Source organism: Lytechinus pictus, chromosome 12 (assembly GCF_037042905.1).
Source record: "Lytechinus pictus isolate F3 Inbred chromosome 12, Lp3.0, whole genome shotgun sequence".
NCBI lineage: Eukaryota > Metazoa > Echinodermata > Echinoidea > Temnopleuroida > Toxopneustidae > Lytechinus > Lytechinus pictus.
The window spans coordinates 8619722-8638757 of NC_087256.1; the positions used below are offsets into that span (position 1 = coordinate 8619722).

A 19036-nucleotide genomic window follows, 5' to 3' on the forward strand; every position below is an offset into this window, starting at 1 on the left:
GTTGTCTATATCAGTTGCAATTCCGATGGCATATCCAACAATTAAAAGTATAATCCTAGTATTACCTAATGAAGAATATATTTAGATCGCGATGGAAGTGGAAGCTGAGTGACAGACAATGAATCAGAGACACTGTCAGTGATTAATTCGTCACCATAGATCACAGGGTGTAAGTCACCCCCTCATTTTCCTCTGCAATATCACTGGCGTGCAGTTGGGAGCTTGGGGTCATGCCCTCCGCCCCCAATATCTATATGACCAAGAAAAATAAAGAAGGAGGAAAAAAAGACGGGAAAGGAAAATGGTGTGTGATGCTATTTTCTGAATATCATAACACGATCTATCTATATCACAAAATAAGATTTTCAATTGAAACAGATCAAAATTTAGCTTGCTCGTTTCGTTCTATCGGGACCTTTGAAGAAACTTTGTCACAAACGCCATATTCTGCCCCTCAATCTTTTGTCTCATGTCTCTGTATATAATCCTTGTGTTACTATGAAAATATATTTTCATGATTTTAGTTCAAGACATGACAGACAATTACAAAAAATGGATGTAACAAAATTTCATCACCAAATGTCAATGGGGCAAGAGTCCACTCCACCTATACATTATATTTCCAATTATACAGCCCCATCCACTGACCCTCTGCCTCTAACATTTTCTTAATCGTTCATTGGCTCTAAAAATTATCGGGGGTTTCAAACCATCTATAAAACTGAATACTTGATTGATAGAGGTTTCTGTTCACACATTGAACAGGGGCGCTGAAGTGGTAACGGTATAAAGAAACAAAAATGACCCGGAGCTATATAGGCAAAAGAAACGCCCGACGTACAGTGGCGTACTAACTATATATATATATTTTTTTTAAGTTTACTGTTAAAGATTTGAAATAAATTCAACGACATCATTGACAAATAACTCAAGGCTTCCTTTAATGAGCGATTGTATTGATCAGTTTGACTGTACAGAATGCTGTAAAACCTTGAGATCCTTAAAAATAATTGTGCGAGAGAGCGAATCGACGGAGCCCCAGAAAATTGTGATATCTATACTCATCCAAATTCTAATTTCTAGTTTATTCACCTTGTGTATCACACAGATTCTGATCATTCTTCATTTCCCTCAATGTTTTTCTTTTTCTCTTTTACGTTTTCTGCGCCGCTTGAAAATGCTCGCTCTCAGAATTGCATCAATGCTTGCATATGTTTCTAAGTCTGATCCCTGATCATGCCTAGATTCAGGGTAACGATTCATCAACATTTTCATCCAAGTTGAGTTGTCAGATCTAACAACATTCCTTGATTCTGATTGGCTTAGGTGCACTGTTACTATGGTAACTGTCAGATAAATCAGGACTTGTCGGATCAATTCCTTTCATGAAACGCTCCCCTGAGTGAAACATGATCATAATTATTTATGCGATTCCGAGAAGGTTCATGCGAGGAAGCAAAGAAATCAAAAGCTATACAATTATATTCACCTTCAAGGTGGGGGGGGGGGGGGGGGTTCTGCGAAAATGATCGATAAGTATATAGTTTATCTTGCATGTCTTCCTTTATTTTTATTTCATTCTAAATATGCGGGATTTTTCGACTCCCCCCCCCCCCACCTCAAAGTCCGCCTGGGGTAGGCCTACTAGCCCCCTGCGCCGCTCGATGGACCCACTGGTATTTCTACTGCCTAGATTACCCCCCCCCCCCATGTCATTGCATCCCCGCCCCATCATGTTACCATTGAACTCATCGACCAGATTAACATTAGCGGGTGGGATAGTAAGAAGAGTGTTACTAAACGCTATCATTGTATATCTTTAGATTCCAAAGTCTATGATTCCTAAATTGCATTTACACAAACATTTGCCAACCCAACTTCTTCCCCGGTGCAAGACAGACTTCTGAATGCTTCTTGCGATTGCGACTGACTGGCGGCATAAAGCAGTTCCAAAGCTGTCCAGAGGTCAGTGTTCCTGTCCTGAAGCCCATACTTCAACTCTGTACTTTCCACATGATATATTTCATCTAAAACCTAGGACTAAAATACCGGTAAAATTATACTTCACGCGACAACTCCCCCAAAAGAAGAGCCATATTCAGATCGTTTTTCACGCGCGAGTGTCGAGTCTTCATCATATTTGCTTTGAAATAGTCACGCGTCTTTAACTGGGATTAAATCAGTTCGGTGTACTCTTACAAGCCGTTTCCTGTGTATATTACGAGGACTTTTATCTGGATTTTCGACCCCGATTGCGTGCCGAAGAAAACTGTGTTAATTAGACCGAAGGTTGGAATAGGAGTTGGTATCATTTTCTTTTAACATTCTGGAGTCTTTTGTACTACCGAAGAGTAAGTGTTTTTTTTTCTCAATATATTCATATTGTATTTTAAGTAAATTATATAGGTCTGACATTTGTAATTTGTTGCTTTGGCAATTTAATTAAGCTTGTGAGATTTTAATTAAATTACCAATCAAGTATATATCACCTTCAGAATTTTGATATAGGCCTACTATATTCGTTAGAATTCGGTCTCGGATGTTTAATGTATAAATTCATATATATTCAAAAGCTTTCGTTTGATTTTTTTTAATGTTTGTGTTTTGATAGTTGTTCATTATAGTTTTCATATTAAAACACGTTCCTTCTTGCCACCGCTTGATTCAAGGCCAACTGTTTTGTCTTTATGTACACCTGGGGAGCGTTTCATGAAAGGACTTGTCGGACGTTTTATCCGACAAGTCCCGTTTTATCCGACAGTTACCATAGTAACAGTACCTCTCAGCCAATCAACATCAGAGAAAGATGTCAGATCTGACAACTTGTCGGATGAAAATGTTGATGAAACGCTCCCCTGAACGAATACAGATGAGCCAATAATTGACAAGCAAGAAAACTCAATTCTTGCTAGCAGTAGCCAACAATGTGTAAATTGCAAATGAAATATGTGAATTTCCAGACAAATTGTCCCTGTAAACTTTTAAATCAACATACTTTTTGCGAACCTCTTAATGTTATTTCGGACATTCGTAATGATAATTGATAATGATTATACTAATAACAATATGCAACATATCATTGATTTTTTCATAAGCACTGCATAGTACAAATGCATAAATTTATACGAACATTTTGGGGATTTCTTTCATTCATATATAAATGTCTCGGGAATTAGAACGTAGTGTTTGTGAAATTTGTGTCAGCCGATGTTGATATGATTCTCCATGATTCTACATCATTTTAATAAACTTTAGTGTCATAAAAACCCTATGATGACCTTCGTTGCAAAGGAGCATCCATGTATATTAAATTAAGAACATCATATACATGTATAACAATTATTATTAGTATAGTGGTGGTGCATGATGATTCATGATCATGTGTTTGCAATGAAGGGACTCCAACCCCCTTCACCGTCAATACAATATCCTGGGCATTGAGTCACCAAAGATGTTTGATTTCCAATAAGGGCCGAAACTTTTACAAGCTGAAATCCCGCAACAACATGTTATTAATGTGTTATTCGAAATACATGGATTGTAAGTCAATAGTAAATATATATATGCCTATATACTTCTTTTTTCAGAGTTACTACGCTTGTTCAACATCACGTCGTACGTCTAGACGCGTTCTGCTCGTGAACGTGTGTGCATCCCCGGATAACCAGCGATTTCCCGCCAGTTTTATTTTTTGCTTGTCGTCTGTCCGGGAAGATAACTGCGCACCATCGCGATGTATTCAACAAGTGTGAATACGTGTTTCCTTATCATCGCTGTTATCCTGCTCTCACTAGGTAATTTTATTATCTGCTTGGAATTTCTTTCGCATCCAGCTCCTTCACACCTGTCGCTTCCCCTTCCTTAAACTTTCATTTCCTTAGATTTTCCCCATCTCTCTTTCCCAATCCAATGCATACCAAAAGCCCCCCGCGAAAACTTGACATTGTTCTATTTGTTAACATGTTATAAGACTCAGAGTGATCCTATTTTTTAAAGATTGGATCGCGTGACTAATTTGCACCAAAATTATATAGGCCTATTTTGTTGGTTGAGGTCTATCTATTCCCCTCCGGCCTCGATCACTCTGTTCATTTCCCTTTTCTCCCAAGCCTGTCTTATAATGACCGACATCAACATGAACCAATCCATACACTTTTTTGAAGTTTTCTTGTATGAGGGGCCACGTATCAAAAACTTGGCATATACATGTCATGCCAGTATTTGAAATAAAAATTTTGGTCGTTTGAGTATGATAAATGACGGAAGTAGTAACTTTAAAATGTGTTTTTTCTGATTTTATTTGTTCAGAATACCCTTCGAGTGCTCAATTACAAACACATCCACCAACAAAACCAAATACAGCACCAACCACTAAGCCTACCTTGGCATTCCAAACAACAAAAATCAACATGCCTACCACAGCCAGGCCTACAACGCAAAGGGCTACAACGCAAAGGGCTGCAACGCAGACACCTGCAACGCAGAGGCCGACAACAAAAGGTTTTGTCACACACACAAGATCTGTGACCAAAACCGCTGCAACGCCACCAAGAACTACGGTGAGATCATCAACGCTTTTTACGATGACTTCAGGGACGCCGCTGACATCAGTGAGTGTCACAATGAGCGGGAGTCCAACGATGCCTACGAGCTCGATATCACCTTCGATGTCGCCTTCATTCAGTTCGCCAGCGATTGTATCAATGATGTCATCTGCTCTTCCATGGACGAGTAGTCCAGCTCCGTTGAAGTTAGTATCTTCTAGTCCTGGAGGGGCACCGTCAGGACCTTCAGCAGCTTCACCAACCGGTGGAGTAACATCAACTGGAGGTGTGGTGTCAGCTTCTGTCAGCAATGCATCACCAAGTGGGTCACCATCTGGGGGTAGTACTGTAACAGGGGCAGGTCAATCGACCATTACTGCGGGTGCAACTATAACCCCAACTAGCCCAACCCTACAGTCGACAATAATTGCAGGACAGACCAGAACAACACCACGTCCTTCTGGTGGAGTGACTACATGGTCACCAGGTGTACCACCAAATAATTCACCACCATCGGGGAACTCTCCTGGTACCGGAAACCCATCAACAATTAGACCAACCAACACTCAAGCCCAAACGACCGTAGGATTGTCAACAAATGCAGGGCAAACCCAACCAACAGGTGGTTCAACTTTACCACCTACAGCTGGACCGACTGGACAAAGTACTCAAGGAGGCGTACCATCTACAGGAGCACCATCACCAGCTCCTATAAAGTCTTCAACAAAACAAATGCCTTCGATGAACGCTACTGATTCAGGAAACACATCATCTTCGGATGTACCAACAACATCTGCAGCTAACCAGACTGTGCTGACTACCGAAGGACAGACGACATTGAATGGCACTGACATCATAACTACTGGAGAGGTTGTCGGTACCACATTACCTCTGTTAACAGACATTTTAAACACCACCTTTGGCCAAACCACATCTGAAGTGAACCAGACTGTACAAGTTACCACAGGTTTATCATCAACTACTGGAAAATCTTCACCGGCCCCGATTAAACTCTCAACGAACCAACAATCTACTGAAGGTAACACAACTACTCTGTCTTCAAATGGTACCATTGAACCAACGTCATTTTCTGCCAATGAGACATTACCAACTACCCTGGAACAAACTACAAACGTCACAGGTACAACGAAGGTTCAGTCAACTGGCTCAGGAAATGCAACATATATATGGTTGCAAACAACACTTGCAGATAATCAGACTACTCTACGGCAAACGACAGGAATCCCGAAGAGTGTAGGTACCACTGATTTTCCATCAACAAATGCAGGACAGACGTCACCCCTTGTCGAAATCACAACAATCCCAGAAGGAACTACGAAAGGAGTTAAAACAACACCAGGCGTTTCGCCGACAGTAGTGAAGACGTCACCAGTGCCAGTCCAGACTTCAGTTCAACAGTCTTCACCATCGAAAAAGACAACACCCAATGCAGGATCAACAGGACAACCCTCGGAAAGGTCGTCCACGATAATAGTAGAAACAACTACTAGTATTATAAGCAACGCAACATCAACTTTGAAGGCAGCATCACCTTTGATGTCCTCAAAGCCTTCTAAGTCACCGTCCAATGGTACAGGACACCCGATATCCGTGGTGTCATCCACCACCGACGGAGGAACTACAGATGTAGGTAAATCACCTGGACATCCTGTGAACATTGCACTTATTGCAGGGGTTTGCAGTGGAGTGTGCGGGCTCATTCTCTCTGTTGTCCTTGTCTACATACTGTCCAAACGGAAAAGAATTCAGTAAGTACATTTTTTCAAAAGAATTTCATCTTTGCTTTGTGCTGATTTTGTTCGTATCAGATTTATTCTCAAAATTCCAAGAGAACTCATGTTTTTTAATGACACTCGCCGAGTGAGTCCATAGTAAATATAATTGTTTATGGAATTTCAAAGAATCCATAATTCTGAGTGAATTACAAATATTGTAATGCGTATGGAAGGCTCATTCTAGTTTTCAAGTCGCCAAACAGGGCCTATAATTAGTTGTAATCAGAAAACTAAAGAATTGGGGTAAAATCTTGTTAATTATAAGGATTTAGTCATGGGAAATTAATTTAATATAAATTTATTTTTTCTGTTATATTTTGGGATTTCATGTTCATATTTCGTGAGTTATTCAGTTATCAATATATGATTTATACTTACTCTATACTATGATAGTTTTGTCGGTATGTCGGTGCTGGTCCCATGTCACTAATCTCAATAATGCATTTTGGATTCTACATGCTATGTTTGTTTTGAAATTATGTACTTTGATTATGTATGCAGTATAATCAATGGCCTATCGTATAAAACGATAACCTTTATGTATTGATTTTACTGCTTGAACAAAAATAATTTGTTACATGTGATGTTTTCAAGTTGTAAGCTGCCGTAATGTCCGTACCCAGAAGAGGGAGGGGCATTTGCCCTACCCCTAATGTTTTTTTTAATATCTATATGCTATTGCAGTAAAAAAATGAAAAGCGTGCATCATATCCTTCCTTTTTAACTTTGAAATGCAAAAAACGCATTTCTGGTAAGCTCGATTAATTCGCTTTCTTGCTTAAGTACAAGTCCAAAATGGGATAAGACCATATAGTTACGTCAAAGTGACATTGTTTCAAGTGGCAGTTTACCTAAGAAAATTTTGACATCCTTAAATGGAGAAAAATCACTTTGTACTCTCATAAAAGTTGTTTAAAAGGATTGCAAATTAACACCTTATGTATTAATTGTTACTTTAGTAATGGTTTCATTATGAATTTAGTAATCCCTAAATTGACCAATTATTGTCGTTTTTTCTGGTAGCAAACGCATGCATCGATATCATTCTTACGGTTATTTGAATGGAGAATCCACGGAAGAGAACCCTTGGCCGACCTTTTCAAATCCACTCTTTTCTGACGCATCAGACACAAAGGTACGTTTATACACCAATTGGGGATTAGTTTTACCCAGAATCATGTAAATTGTTTGTCCATTCATCTCTAGCTAATTTAACCGACCTTAGTCAGTAAAAACAATATTAAAAATCTTATAGTAAACAGCGCTTACTATAAGAACCTGATCGTAGTTGTTTAGTTTAAACAACCATGCTTATTGATAATTAAATATAAAGAATATGACTTTGTTGTTTAAGATTTTAAACACTTGCTTATGCCGTTATAACAATTACTGTAACGTTCATAATATAGTAAACAGCGTGGCATTAAAAAATAAACATATTTTTTACTGTGTATAGCTAATGTAATATGATGACAAAGACATAAAATATATACTACAAGAAGGAAAGTATTGATACTTGCAGGATAATCAATCTATATTTCGTGGTATGTTCCCCGAAGGTGGGCCACAATAGAGCAATGACGGGGCGACCCCCCCCCCTTCGGTAATTTTGCAAATGATAAATAAAAAGGCGAAATGATGGGGAGAAGGAAGAAAAGAAATCATTGCAAAGAGATTGTCCGCTTTGGAATATAACTACCCCAATTTTATATTAAAAAAAAGAAAAAGGAGTCAACTTTAGGTCCTCTTACCCATCGCTATCAATTTGTCCCGATGGCGCCCCTATATTACATAACCTCTTTCGAGTTTATGGACCCTTTCAATCACAATCATATGACATTATCATAGTGATGAGTCAGCGACACTACCTTGTGTCATAGCATGCAATGGACCTGACACTGTACATGATGATGGGGTATGAGTTCAAGGACTACATTATTAAATAAATATCAAATCACGTAAATATATACAAAAACATCTTAAATTCTGTCAACACGAGTACGAAGTTCATCACAATGTTTATCATTGTCGCAGATTTTCATAGAGTTATTAATAATGCTATTGGAGCCAACAATCTGATATATCCTTAATTCCTTTGTACCCTTATGTTGGGATTTTTCATATACGTACAATTAATTCAACAATCGTATAAAGAAGTTATTGAATAATAAGGTGTCGTGGCCGAGTGGTTTAAAGCGCCTGGCTAAACTCTAAAACAAATCAGTCAAATTGACTTGACCAGTAGTCAGCTGGGTGCAACTGATATGTCTTGTCACATTTCTGACATATATTCTAGTCAGAAATAACTGTGTTCTAGTAAGATACGACTAGAAATAGTTAAATATGACTAGAATAGCAGTTGCACTTAGCTGACCCTATTAACTAGTCATTTTTTACTGATTTGTTTTTATAGTGTATACATGGAAAGTCCGGGGTTCGATACCCGGCCGGGGCACCTATGCACGCGAGCAAGGCATTTAATCGACATTGCTAATTTATCCTGCATTCAAATATATAGAAATGCTTTATGCAATATTGGTAACTAGGTGTGCACTTGTTAAAAATAATTTTTTTAAAATCTAAAAAAAATAACTCTAGTTCTTTTAATATCGTTACAATAATTATATGTAGGCCTATAATGGTACAATATGGAAATCTAGAATAAAATAGATTAAATGAAAATGTTATAAAACTGTTCAAGTGTAATTTTCATCCCATCAGAATAAATTAATTCGGCCTGGAAAGTATAAATGGGGGTAGTTGGTGGTCTTGGGTGTCCCGGGAATGGGGGGGGGGGTGAAGAGGGGTAGTCGGTCGATCAAATATCTCATTAATTACATTTGCTTAACAGTTCACGTGTTGAAACTGTAATTATGAGCACACTTTCATACGAATTTTCATCAAATAGAGATTTACTGCTCAGACAATGAGATACTTTGGTAAAACAACGCCTAAGCGGATCAAGTGGATCATCTTTGAATGAGATGAATCAGAATAATCATGTTATAGATAGATTTATGAGCGATCAGACAGTTTGAAATAGCGACAAAATCACTGACTTAAATATGCCGAATGCTGAATATCAGATATACAATATGTACTTTCATGGGTGTCGATCGGTATTCTTGGTTGGGGGGGATGATTGACACAAAAGTTCTTGTGGATGGGGATCTTTCAACATTACCCCCACTAAAATCACAAGTTAGGACATTTTGGAGTAATTTATGCATGGTGTTCTTGGAAATTCCTTCATTGTTGTAGTGTACTGTACTTATATAATTTCTTTTTGAAAATTCAATTTGTGTTACAAGTAAGCCTATTCTAAACTCATACGAAAGAAAAAATGACAAAAATTATCTGGACCATGTGCATAGTGATCTGTTTATTGAGCATGATGTATACACAGGGGCGTCGATCCATTTTTCAGATTGGGGGGGGGGCAAAATCATGAATCAACGTTCCAAAGGCGCTCGATCATACAAAACGAACAAACTCACCCACACACCCCTACACCCCCACCCTCACCAACAATGCGAGCGCAAAGCGCGAGCTGAAATTTTTTAGTATGACATGAAAACAGGAAAAATGTACCTGTGTAGGTTTGTTTGTAGTAACTCATGAGGAGCATAAATACATGTATCTCACTAGAGAGCGAGCTAAAATTTCTTTATATTCTGACGTGAAAGCTTGATATTCTAAGCATTTTTGGTACCAATGATTAAGATGGGTATAATAGATGCGAGCGCAAAGCGCCAGCTGAAAATTTTGATATTTCGATCTGGAAAAAAAGACAGTTTAATGGACGCTTTTAATAAAGAACAAGATATATACCCAACAAAAAATTATTGCAAATCGAAGCGGGAGTTCTTTTGAAGTATAGAACTGAAAACGGGACACTCTATTCACCTATTTAATCATGAAAAGTATGGGGTTTTGGTACAGAAATGATGCGAGCGCGAAGCGCGAGCTGAAAATTTTTATATTCCAATCTGAAAAGCAGACATTCTGAGTACGATTTTCAATCAAAATCGAGTTGGAATCTCAATCTCGCTTGCTGCTGGTTTCAGTGTAGCATTACAATCTTATTTTTAGTTGCACATGCGGAATTATTGGGAGGGGGCAAAACGATATGTTCCCCCCAAATATTTTCATTGGTGGGGTGATCGCCCCCCCCCCCAATCGAAGCCTCTGTGTATACAACTTCTCTCTTAAATCTAACCCGACTGGCAATATCTTTTTTCTTAATGCATGATGATAACATGCAGATTCGGACCAATAATTTTATTAAGACTAGCACAAATGACAAACTGTGTGGCTTCTCGTGCGCCATCGGGCTTACCGTCATTCCATAGAGCTATTACTGTATGTAATAGCTGTATGGTCATTCCTTAGACGATTTATCTTGACACCCTTTTACTCCCGTTTATTGTCCACCCTTTTGAATTAATAATTGATGTATTAAAATCAATTTATTCACCACTGGTGGGATGGAACACCCTATCCACAAAAGTTGTTTTTCGTTGGGGTCCTTTTATGTCATGTGTTAAAAATATCATATACAAAAACATTTCACTCTTTTTCATCTTGAACCTCCACCCATCTATTTAATAGTCCTGAAAAAGAATGTTTTTATTTAATAACAATATACACAAATTGCGAAGAAAACAAACTGATTGATGGCATAATCATCACTATAATCATCATGATCAAACTTTTCATTTTTTCATCATCATTATTATAATTTTTCTACCCTAAATTATTGGGGGGGATGATAATACAGGCCATCCCCCCCACTTGAAATATTGGGGGGGATATATCCCCCCATCCCCCCCGTGATCGACACCCATGTGTACTTTCTTACAGTTAGGTGCTTTGCCAGTGCTTATTCAGAAAAATATATATGACAAAGTTTAAGCAAGTGCTCGGTCAAGATTCAAAGTTATGGATACCCCATTTTCTGAATATATTAGTGCGCATTACTCTATCAAGAGCCATGAATCTTTCGATGAGTTATAATGTTGATAATTGTTTTTTTTTATTATATTTATTTGATGATGATGATGATTTGATGACTATCATGCCTTAACTCAAGCAAGCAGTTTGTATTGTACTAACATTCATGGGTTTATTCTTGTATTGTACCCTCATGGACGTCTTAATATAGACCAAAGTCATCCATATCCACACGTATATAATCCATCTGGACCAAGTCCATTATACCTCCTATATTAACTGCCCCTTACTGACCCCTCATGATTAATATCCATTATAGACTAACTTCCTTCACGTGACCCCCCCCCCCCCCGGCCCCTTTCTCTTTTTTGCCCTCTAATCTTTCTTGCACATGTCAACCCATGTATGCTGTTCAATCACTATTTACTTTTCGTTACACCCCCATTTCTGGGTCTGCCTCATTTACATGTGATGATTATCATTTTAATAACCCGCTTTATCACCTCTCACACTCTCATTCTTCGAGCCCCCTCTCCCCCTCTTTGCCCCCCCCCCGCTCTCTCTTTCTCGCTCTACTAATTTTTGTTAATATGTTCTTATCTACATTTTGTGCTTCATTCTCAATTCCCCCCCCCCCCCCATTCCTAATCCCTACCTCGGCCATTCTTCATCGTTTGGTGTCATCATTGTCGTCATCATCACCATCAACGCCACCCCCGTTTTCTCAATACGAAAATAATATAGCTCATCTGATCTGATAACAAAAATGATCATCCATATTGATTAAGGCCAATTAGAGTAAGAATGTAAAGAAGCAAAACAGTCAACGAGGATTAAACATTTATGTCGTTTAGTTTCGCGTTGCTGTTTTTAGAATTATAATTATAATTATCATCATTATCATCATTATTATTATTATTATTATTATTATCATTATCATTATCATTATTATAAATATTACTATTGTTATTATTGCCATTATTATTATTATCATTATTATTATTGAAACGGGGTCAACCATTTAAGAGTACTAGAGCCCGTTGCAAAAGAGTTGAGTTGTAATGAAACACAACTCATAGTTTGCTTATAAAGTTCCACAAAACTTGAACATGCTCATCGCAGGTGATATGCAAATGAGCAAGTCGGTGACGTCACACACTCACTTTTCTTTTTATTTTAGTTCACGATATATGAAATACTTAATTTCTGCTAATTTTATATTTAAGATACTCCTAGGATTGGTGATAATTAAAAAATAGATGATTCCATTTGTCTACTCCGTAGACATGTGGACATACATGGAACACAATATGACGATGATGATCGTCCTTCGCTTGCAGAAATGACCAAAACTTCACAAATTCTTGTTGGTTCGAAGATGGCTAAATAAACCAATCTTCGCCCCCCCCCCAAAAAAAAAGGAGAATAGTGATTGTGTGATGTAATTGACTCGCCAATTTACATATCACTATGGGGTGTGCAAAACTTAAATCTGTTTGAACTTTCTTTATAATACATCTGATTTTGATTAAATCTTCAGTGCAAAAGCTTGTTGGATAATCTCTTTATATACAAAAAAACTTTTTGTTGGGGTGGACTTGGCCTTTAAATGCATGAAATGGGGATAATAGTAGTAATGGCGATTTACACGATCCTATGTATATTATCTTTCAGCGGAAAATTGAAATATTTCAATTTAATAATAATAATAATCATGGCTGAAATGAGTTGTAACCTCGTCACTTCACTCATTTCGCAACTATCGCATTCATTGTTGTAATAGGATAAAAGTCGTACTCAAAATGCTGCAATTTCCATACTCATCCGACTTCAATGAAATTTTCACTGCTGCTTGTTTAATATCCTCCTTTTCCCCTCCGTCTCTCCCCTCCCATATTTTATTCTTATTTTTACAGCCCTTATACTGACGAGACAAACAGGAAACAGAGCTACACGTAGCATCATCGAGCTCAAGAACGTCTTCACTGTGATGTCTTCAAGAAATTCTGAGGAGATGCGACCGAACCGCTCTTTGATCTTCAAGGTCAAACCAACCTAAGGCCACATCAAGTTGAGACCTCATCCACTAATACGATAACTCTATACAGAGATCTGAAATACATATCCTTAAGCCGGAGACGGAACATAAATTGCACTGATTGACTGTGTTTGTGGGATTCTTCAAACCACAGTGTGTTCAATTGGAATACATCGCCTACTTGTAAACCTTCATTAATTCCTTTTAATTCCATTCTTTAGATCATTTCCAATATATGTAATACAAATCAGATACAAATCAACGGATTGAAATTTAAAGAAAAGCAGTATAAGATAGAGCATATGGAAATGTCCGATTAATGTCAGCGAAACTACTCTAGGAATCAGCCAGTCAAATGACTTCCAAAGATCTTCAAAACGTTAAAATCACAAGTTTAGTTATTGTCCCTTTTTAAACTTAAAATATTAAAGTCGACTTGAATAAATATACTCCAATACCAGGGGTGGTTATAAAATTAAACGAGAGTTTGCAATTCAAAGCAATACCCATTATCCACTCGAATACCTAAGATCTTGAGGAAACTCTGAAATTACATCGTGCGAACATCTTGCACACACCATGTCAACATCGTGTACTCATCGTGCCAACATCGTGTTGTTCAAATACACATATCTGTCAAAGTTAAAACTCCTCTAAGCAAAGGCTATGCATTTCGTCTAATTCTAGGAGCTGTCTTGAAAGGTCAATTGGTTACTGGCATATGAAACGTGTTTATTTTTCAATAATTATTCGTCGTCGTCACGAAAATGATGTCAGACCAGACTTATACGATTTTCGAACTTTCCACGGAGAAAATTCGCGGGTATACGAAAAGTGGACGCCCTGAAACACTAACTAGGGTTCGAGTATTTAGTATCACGATCAAATTTGACATACCCCGAGATTTGATACGGTCGCTTTTTAAGGTGTTCAGTATGGTGTGAAGCTCTGCTTCATTAAGACATTAGCTAAGTACGTTGCACTCTCTCACTTGACAAAGTAAGAGATTGTGGACTACTCGTGAACATTGCAATTTCATATACAATTGATCTTACTGAGTATAACACAAGCTCCAACTTACCCATGTCCATAAAGACATGGGCTTAACAATGATGGCCCATTTTATTTCAGAGCTCATCGGAAATCGTTTCCCTTTTCTGTAACATTTTAATTGTGAGCACTACTGAGCTGACGAAAATTACACCCAAAAAAAATATTTGAATGTTTCATTTTCATTGTGTTTTTATTGTTGATTTTTATTATATTTCAATATTTTTGGTTAAAGATGTTAAAGATTATATATTTATATATTGTTCTTTTCACATCGTATGTAAAGACAGCTGATCGGATGCTTTCATGGTAAAATAATGTAAATAAAGGAATGATTGAAAGTTATTTTTGTACAAAAGCTATTTGTAAGCAGTAGAAATGAGTTTATATAAACGATATGTTCCTATTTTGAGGATCATCACTCGTAGATTGCAAGTTGAAAAGGTCTAAACAGCCAATGGTTAAAGAAATAAATTTATGCGAGATATGAATGTCCGCGTGCGAAAGTTCCCTGAAAATAAGTATGCCCAACAAATATTGTGTGTCCGTTTTCACTGCGTATACCATGCACCAGTTATTTGCTCAACCTTCATTCTTTGATAATAATTATCGCATAGATTTTCTGAAAATAAAAACCCAAACCAAGTCAATTTATCTCAGGCTACCATCTATCATGTGTATTCGAACATGTCGTATGGTGACTTGTTCCCAGTTAATTTATTTAATAAGTAGGTGACGCTTTGTGTACCATTTCCCTTTTAGGTGGAAAGTCAAGATTCGCGCCTGCTGTTGACGCAGTCCTTTTTATGTACGATGTCTTGGACCTTTTCGATTTTTGGCGCAGTCCATGTTAGCCGCACCTTGTATTGTGTGCAAGTTTCCTCACAAGGAGCGTCAAAAACCGCGTTGGTTGCCAGTGAAGTCATGACGCACTGGGAGCGTTTCATCCTTCCGACGAGTGTCCGATCAGACATCTTTCCTTGATATTGATTGGCGGACAAACATTGTTACTATGATAACTGTCAGATAAAGCAGACTTTGTCGGATAAGGCATCCAACGGTCAAGTCCTTTCATGAAACACTCGCAGGGGGGTACTGCTGGCTTACGCAGACGTCTGATGCTGCGTCGGTTTTCAACGCAGTATTACATAATTTGTAAATAAGCTCGGAGCTTGAACATTACTTTAAAAGGAGCAAATAATATGCAATTCGCCTTTAATGAAATGAATTTCCATAAAAGTATTAAATAACGGATTATAAGTCCTCTAAATGACGCATAGGGGGAAATTGCCTGCCAATAAGACGTATCGCCTGACGCATTGTTGCTCGCATCACGTTAAACAACTCGCCGCATTACGGGAATTAATACTCGTCGTGTTTGCTTGCTTTAATCTCATCGTATCATTTGTCTATCCTCGGCGTCTTCTGTCTTTCAGTGAGTAATGATAATTTGAGCTATATCAATGGCTTCCTATTTCAAGTCTATTTCCGCCCCACGTGTTCATCATTCACATCTATCCTTTATAATCATGATAATCCGACCTAGAAGTGTCTAGACCAACTAAATTCGCGTTCTTTCGTTTGACTTTGAATCGGATTCGAATATTTCCTTACATTGCGTAAAAATGTAACACAATTCGATGTTCGAGACCTTGATGTGATTATAACGCCCGAAAGTACACTCTTAAACATGATCTTATTTTCTCCCAATGCATTTGGGTCAGGCTTTTTTTTTTTCAGGAAACCAATACGTTTGAAAGGATTACCCGTGCTAATGATAAAAGTTAGAACTTAATAGATTGTTAACACCTAGCATAAAGTGCTGTGTTAAAATTGACACGAAGGTTGTTATACTTCTTTCGTGATTACGTAAACGTGTCTATACAACAACATTGAATAAAACATTGAAAACAGATTTCTCAATTATTGTATAGAAAGGGAACTTGTATATATATTGGTTAAAACTGTGTTTCATATCAGGTTAAAAATCATGGTTTGTTGATAAAATATGTAAAAACATTGGATCAACTTTACCCCGCAATCCTGCATTTTCCTATATCCTGGGGAAAACCATTTTGACATATATGATAAGGATATTTTGAATAAATATGTATACTAGAGAATTATCTTTTCTACCATTTTATCACAATCTTGAATTTTTGGATTAAATATCAATATCACATGATTATATTTTGTACAAAACTCCAATATTATTACAACAGTTGATGTGAACACGGGGTTGATTTATAATTGTATTAGATTGAAATGAGCCACTCCCGAAGTTTATTACATTTATTATTTATCATTTATTATTGTTATTTGGAAATGTTAATGAGATTTGTGTGCAATGCTATCATCATATCAGGGAGTTGTCGCAACCACTACGCAGACGCTATCTTGAACGTAGAAAATATATTGTCAAAAGCTATTCATGACAAAGCAGCCTTTGTCGAAAATCGGTGAATCAAAATAGCAGTTTCGTCCGTGACACTAGTTAGACAAACGACAGATTTGCAATTTTTCGTCAGCTCCAAATCTTATAGGACGATCAGCTGTCTGTTCACTAATTTTCGACAAAGCCCTCATAGCTGATCATTGTGGTTTGACGAGCATTTCTAATAGACTTACTGTGTTATAGAATTCGTCCCCGTTGCAATTGCGAAAACTCTCTCATAATGAATCAAGAGAGTTATTCATAAATATAGACCGCCATCTACACGTGACGATTGATATCAAAACCGATCGAGCAGACATCTTAATAATTTCTGCCGACAGCTTTCACAAAGAGCAGTTTCAGTTGCTTCCAACAAGGAGTTTTTCCTTTTTTCCAAGCTGTATTCGTGTTGTATGCATTATGTAAATTGTATTCGCGATGATTGTTTAAATTATATGAATAAAATGTGTTAATTCCTGAACACTTTGAAATGTTAACCTCCTTTTTTATAATGCAGTTTGTGCTTTGAATGAAATTCAATAAATACATTCTTAATTCATCAGTTTTGCTTCGATTTTATCCATCCATCCATCTATCCATCTATCTATCTATCTATCTATCTGTCTGTCTGTCTGTCTATCTATCAATTCATCTATCTATCATCTATCTTCATTTGCAGCATGCATTGGGATTTCAAAATTTTCTTCGCTTGAAATCAAGCATAAATTGAGGTTATGGTATTGGTTGACTGGTCTTGATTTGTCGGGATACACCATCCCCGCATATTATCTCCCCTCCTCTCTCTCTCTATGTATGTCTGTCTCATCGCCCTCCTCTGTTTTTTTTTTTTGGTCTTCTATTCTAATATTTGTCTTATCTTTCTTCCTCTGTCTGTCTGTTTGGGTGGCTCTCTCCTCGTTCCGTTTCCTTGTCTTCTCTTCTGTTTATCTCTGTTGGAATGTCTATCTCATCGTCCCTCCTGATTTCTATTCGTCTCTTATGTGTCTCTCTTTGTGTAATTATGTCTCTCTACCCGCCCTGATATATTTTTTGTCTTCTCTTCTCTTATCTGTGGTCTCTCCCGCTCTCTGTTCGTATTTTTGATTCCTCACCCTCTCTTCTTCTCTTTTATTGTAATCTTTTCTAATGTCTGTCTGCATGCAGGGGCGTCGATCCATTTTTCAGATTGGGAGGGCAAAATCATTAACGTTCCAAAGACATCCATCCACACCCCCCACACTCACACACACACACACACACACACACACACGCATATATATATATATATATATATATATATATATATATATATATATATATATATATATATATATATATATATATGACTCATGAGACACAGACACGTATCTCACCAACAAATTAATGCGAGCGCGAAGCGCGAGCTGATTTTTTTAAAAGCATACTGACAGGAAAAGCGTGCCTGTTTAGGGCTGTTTGTAACTCATGAGGATACATATCTCACTACACAGATAGTACGAGTGCCGAAAGTGAGCTGAAATTTCTTTATATTCTGACCTGAAAGCTTGATATTCTAAGCATTTTTGGTACTAATGATTAAGATTGTATCTAAAATAAGAATAGATGCGAGCGCGAAGCGCGAGCTGATAATTTTGATATTTCGATCTGAAAAAATGACAGTTTAATGGAAGTTTTTGATAAAGAACAAAATATATATCCAAGAAAAGATGATTGCAAATCGAAGCAGGAGTTCTTTTGAAGCTTAAAACTGAAAATGGGACATTTACATTCACCTATTCAATCATGAAAAGTATGGGTTTTTACTACAGAAATGATGCGAGCGCGAAGCGCGAGCTAAAAAAATTTATATTCCAATCTGAAAAGCAGACATTTTGAGCACGATTTTAAATGAAGAACGAGTTGTGTATCTCAATCTCGCTTGCTGAACATTACAATCTTGTTTTTTTTTTGTATATCCGGAATTATTGGGGGGGGGGGCAAAATGATATGTTTGCCCCCCAATATTTTCATTAGTGGGGCGATCGCCCCCTGCCCCCCCAGGATCGACGCCTCTGTCTGCATGTACGTCTCATCACTCATTTCGTGAAAGAAAATTAAACAATCAAAGCAGTTTTTGTTATCATTAAAAAGTTATGTATCTACATGGACCTATCCACGGAGGATTATCTATTGTTACTGGGGGTGCTGTGACAATGCTCAGCACCCCCAGTAACAATAGAAT

General features: G+C 37.5%; 1 protein-coding gene across 1 annotated transcript; it reads left to right on the top strand.

Moving 5' to 3' along the window:
• The first annotated feature begins 1855 nt into the window (after positions 1 to 1855).
• LOC129273477 (mucin-2-like) lies at positions 1856 to 14532 on the top strand. The gene is made up of 5 exons (XM_054910515.2): positions 1856 to 2351; positions 3588 to 3794; positions 4309 to 6313; positions 7364 to 7475; positions 13210 to 14532. The coding sequence occupies exons 2-5, from the start codon at positions 3734 to 3736 to the stop codon at positions 13219 to 13221; spliced, it is 2190 nt and encodes a 729-aa protein (XP_054766490.2). The 5' UTR covers positions 1856 to 2351; positions 3588 to 3733; the 3' UTR covers positions 13222 to 14532.
• The last annotated feature ends 4504 nt before the right edge of the window (positions 14533 to 19036 follow it).

Coding starts and splice junctions, on each gene's coding strand:
- LOC129273477 (XM_054910515.2), top strand. CDS start 3,734: ATGTATTCAACAAGTGTGAATACGTGTTTCCTTATCATCGCTGTTATC. Junction 3,795..4,308: donor TGTTATCCTGCTCTCACTAG/GTAATTTTATTA, acceptor TTATTTGTTCAG/AATACCCTTCGAGTGCTCAA. Junction 6,314..7,363: donor TCCAAACGGAAAAGAATTCA/GTAAGTACATTT, acceptor TTTTTCTGGTAG/CAAACGCATGCATCGATATC.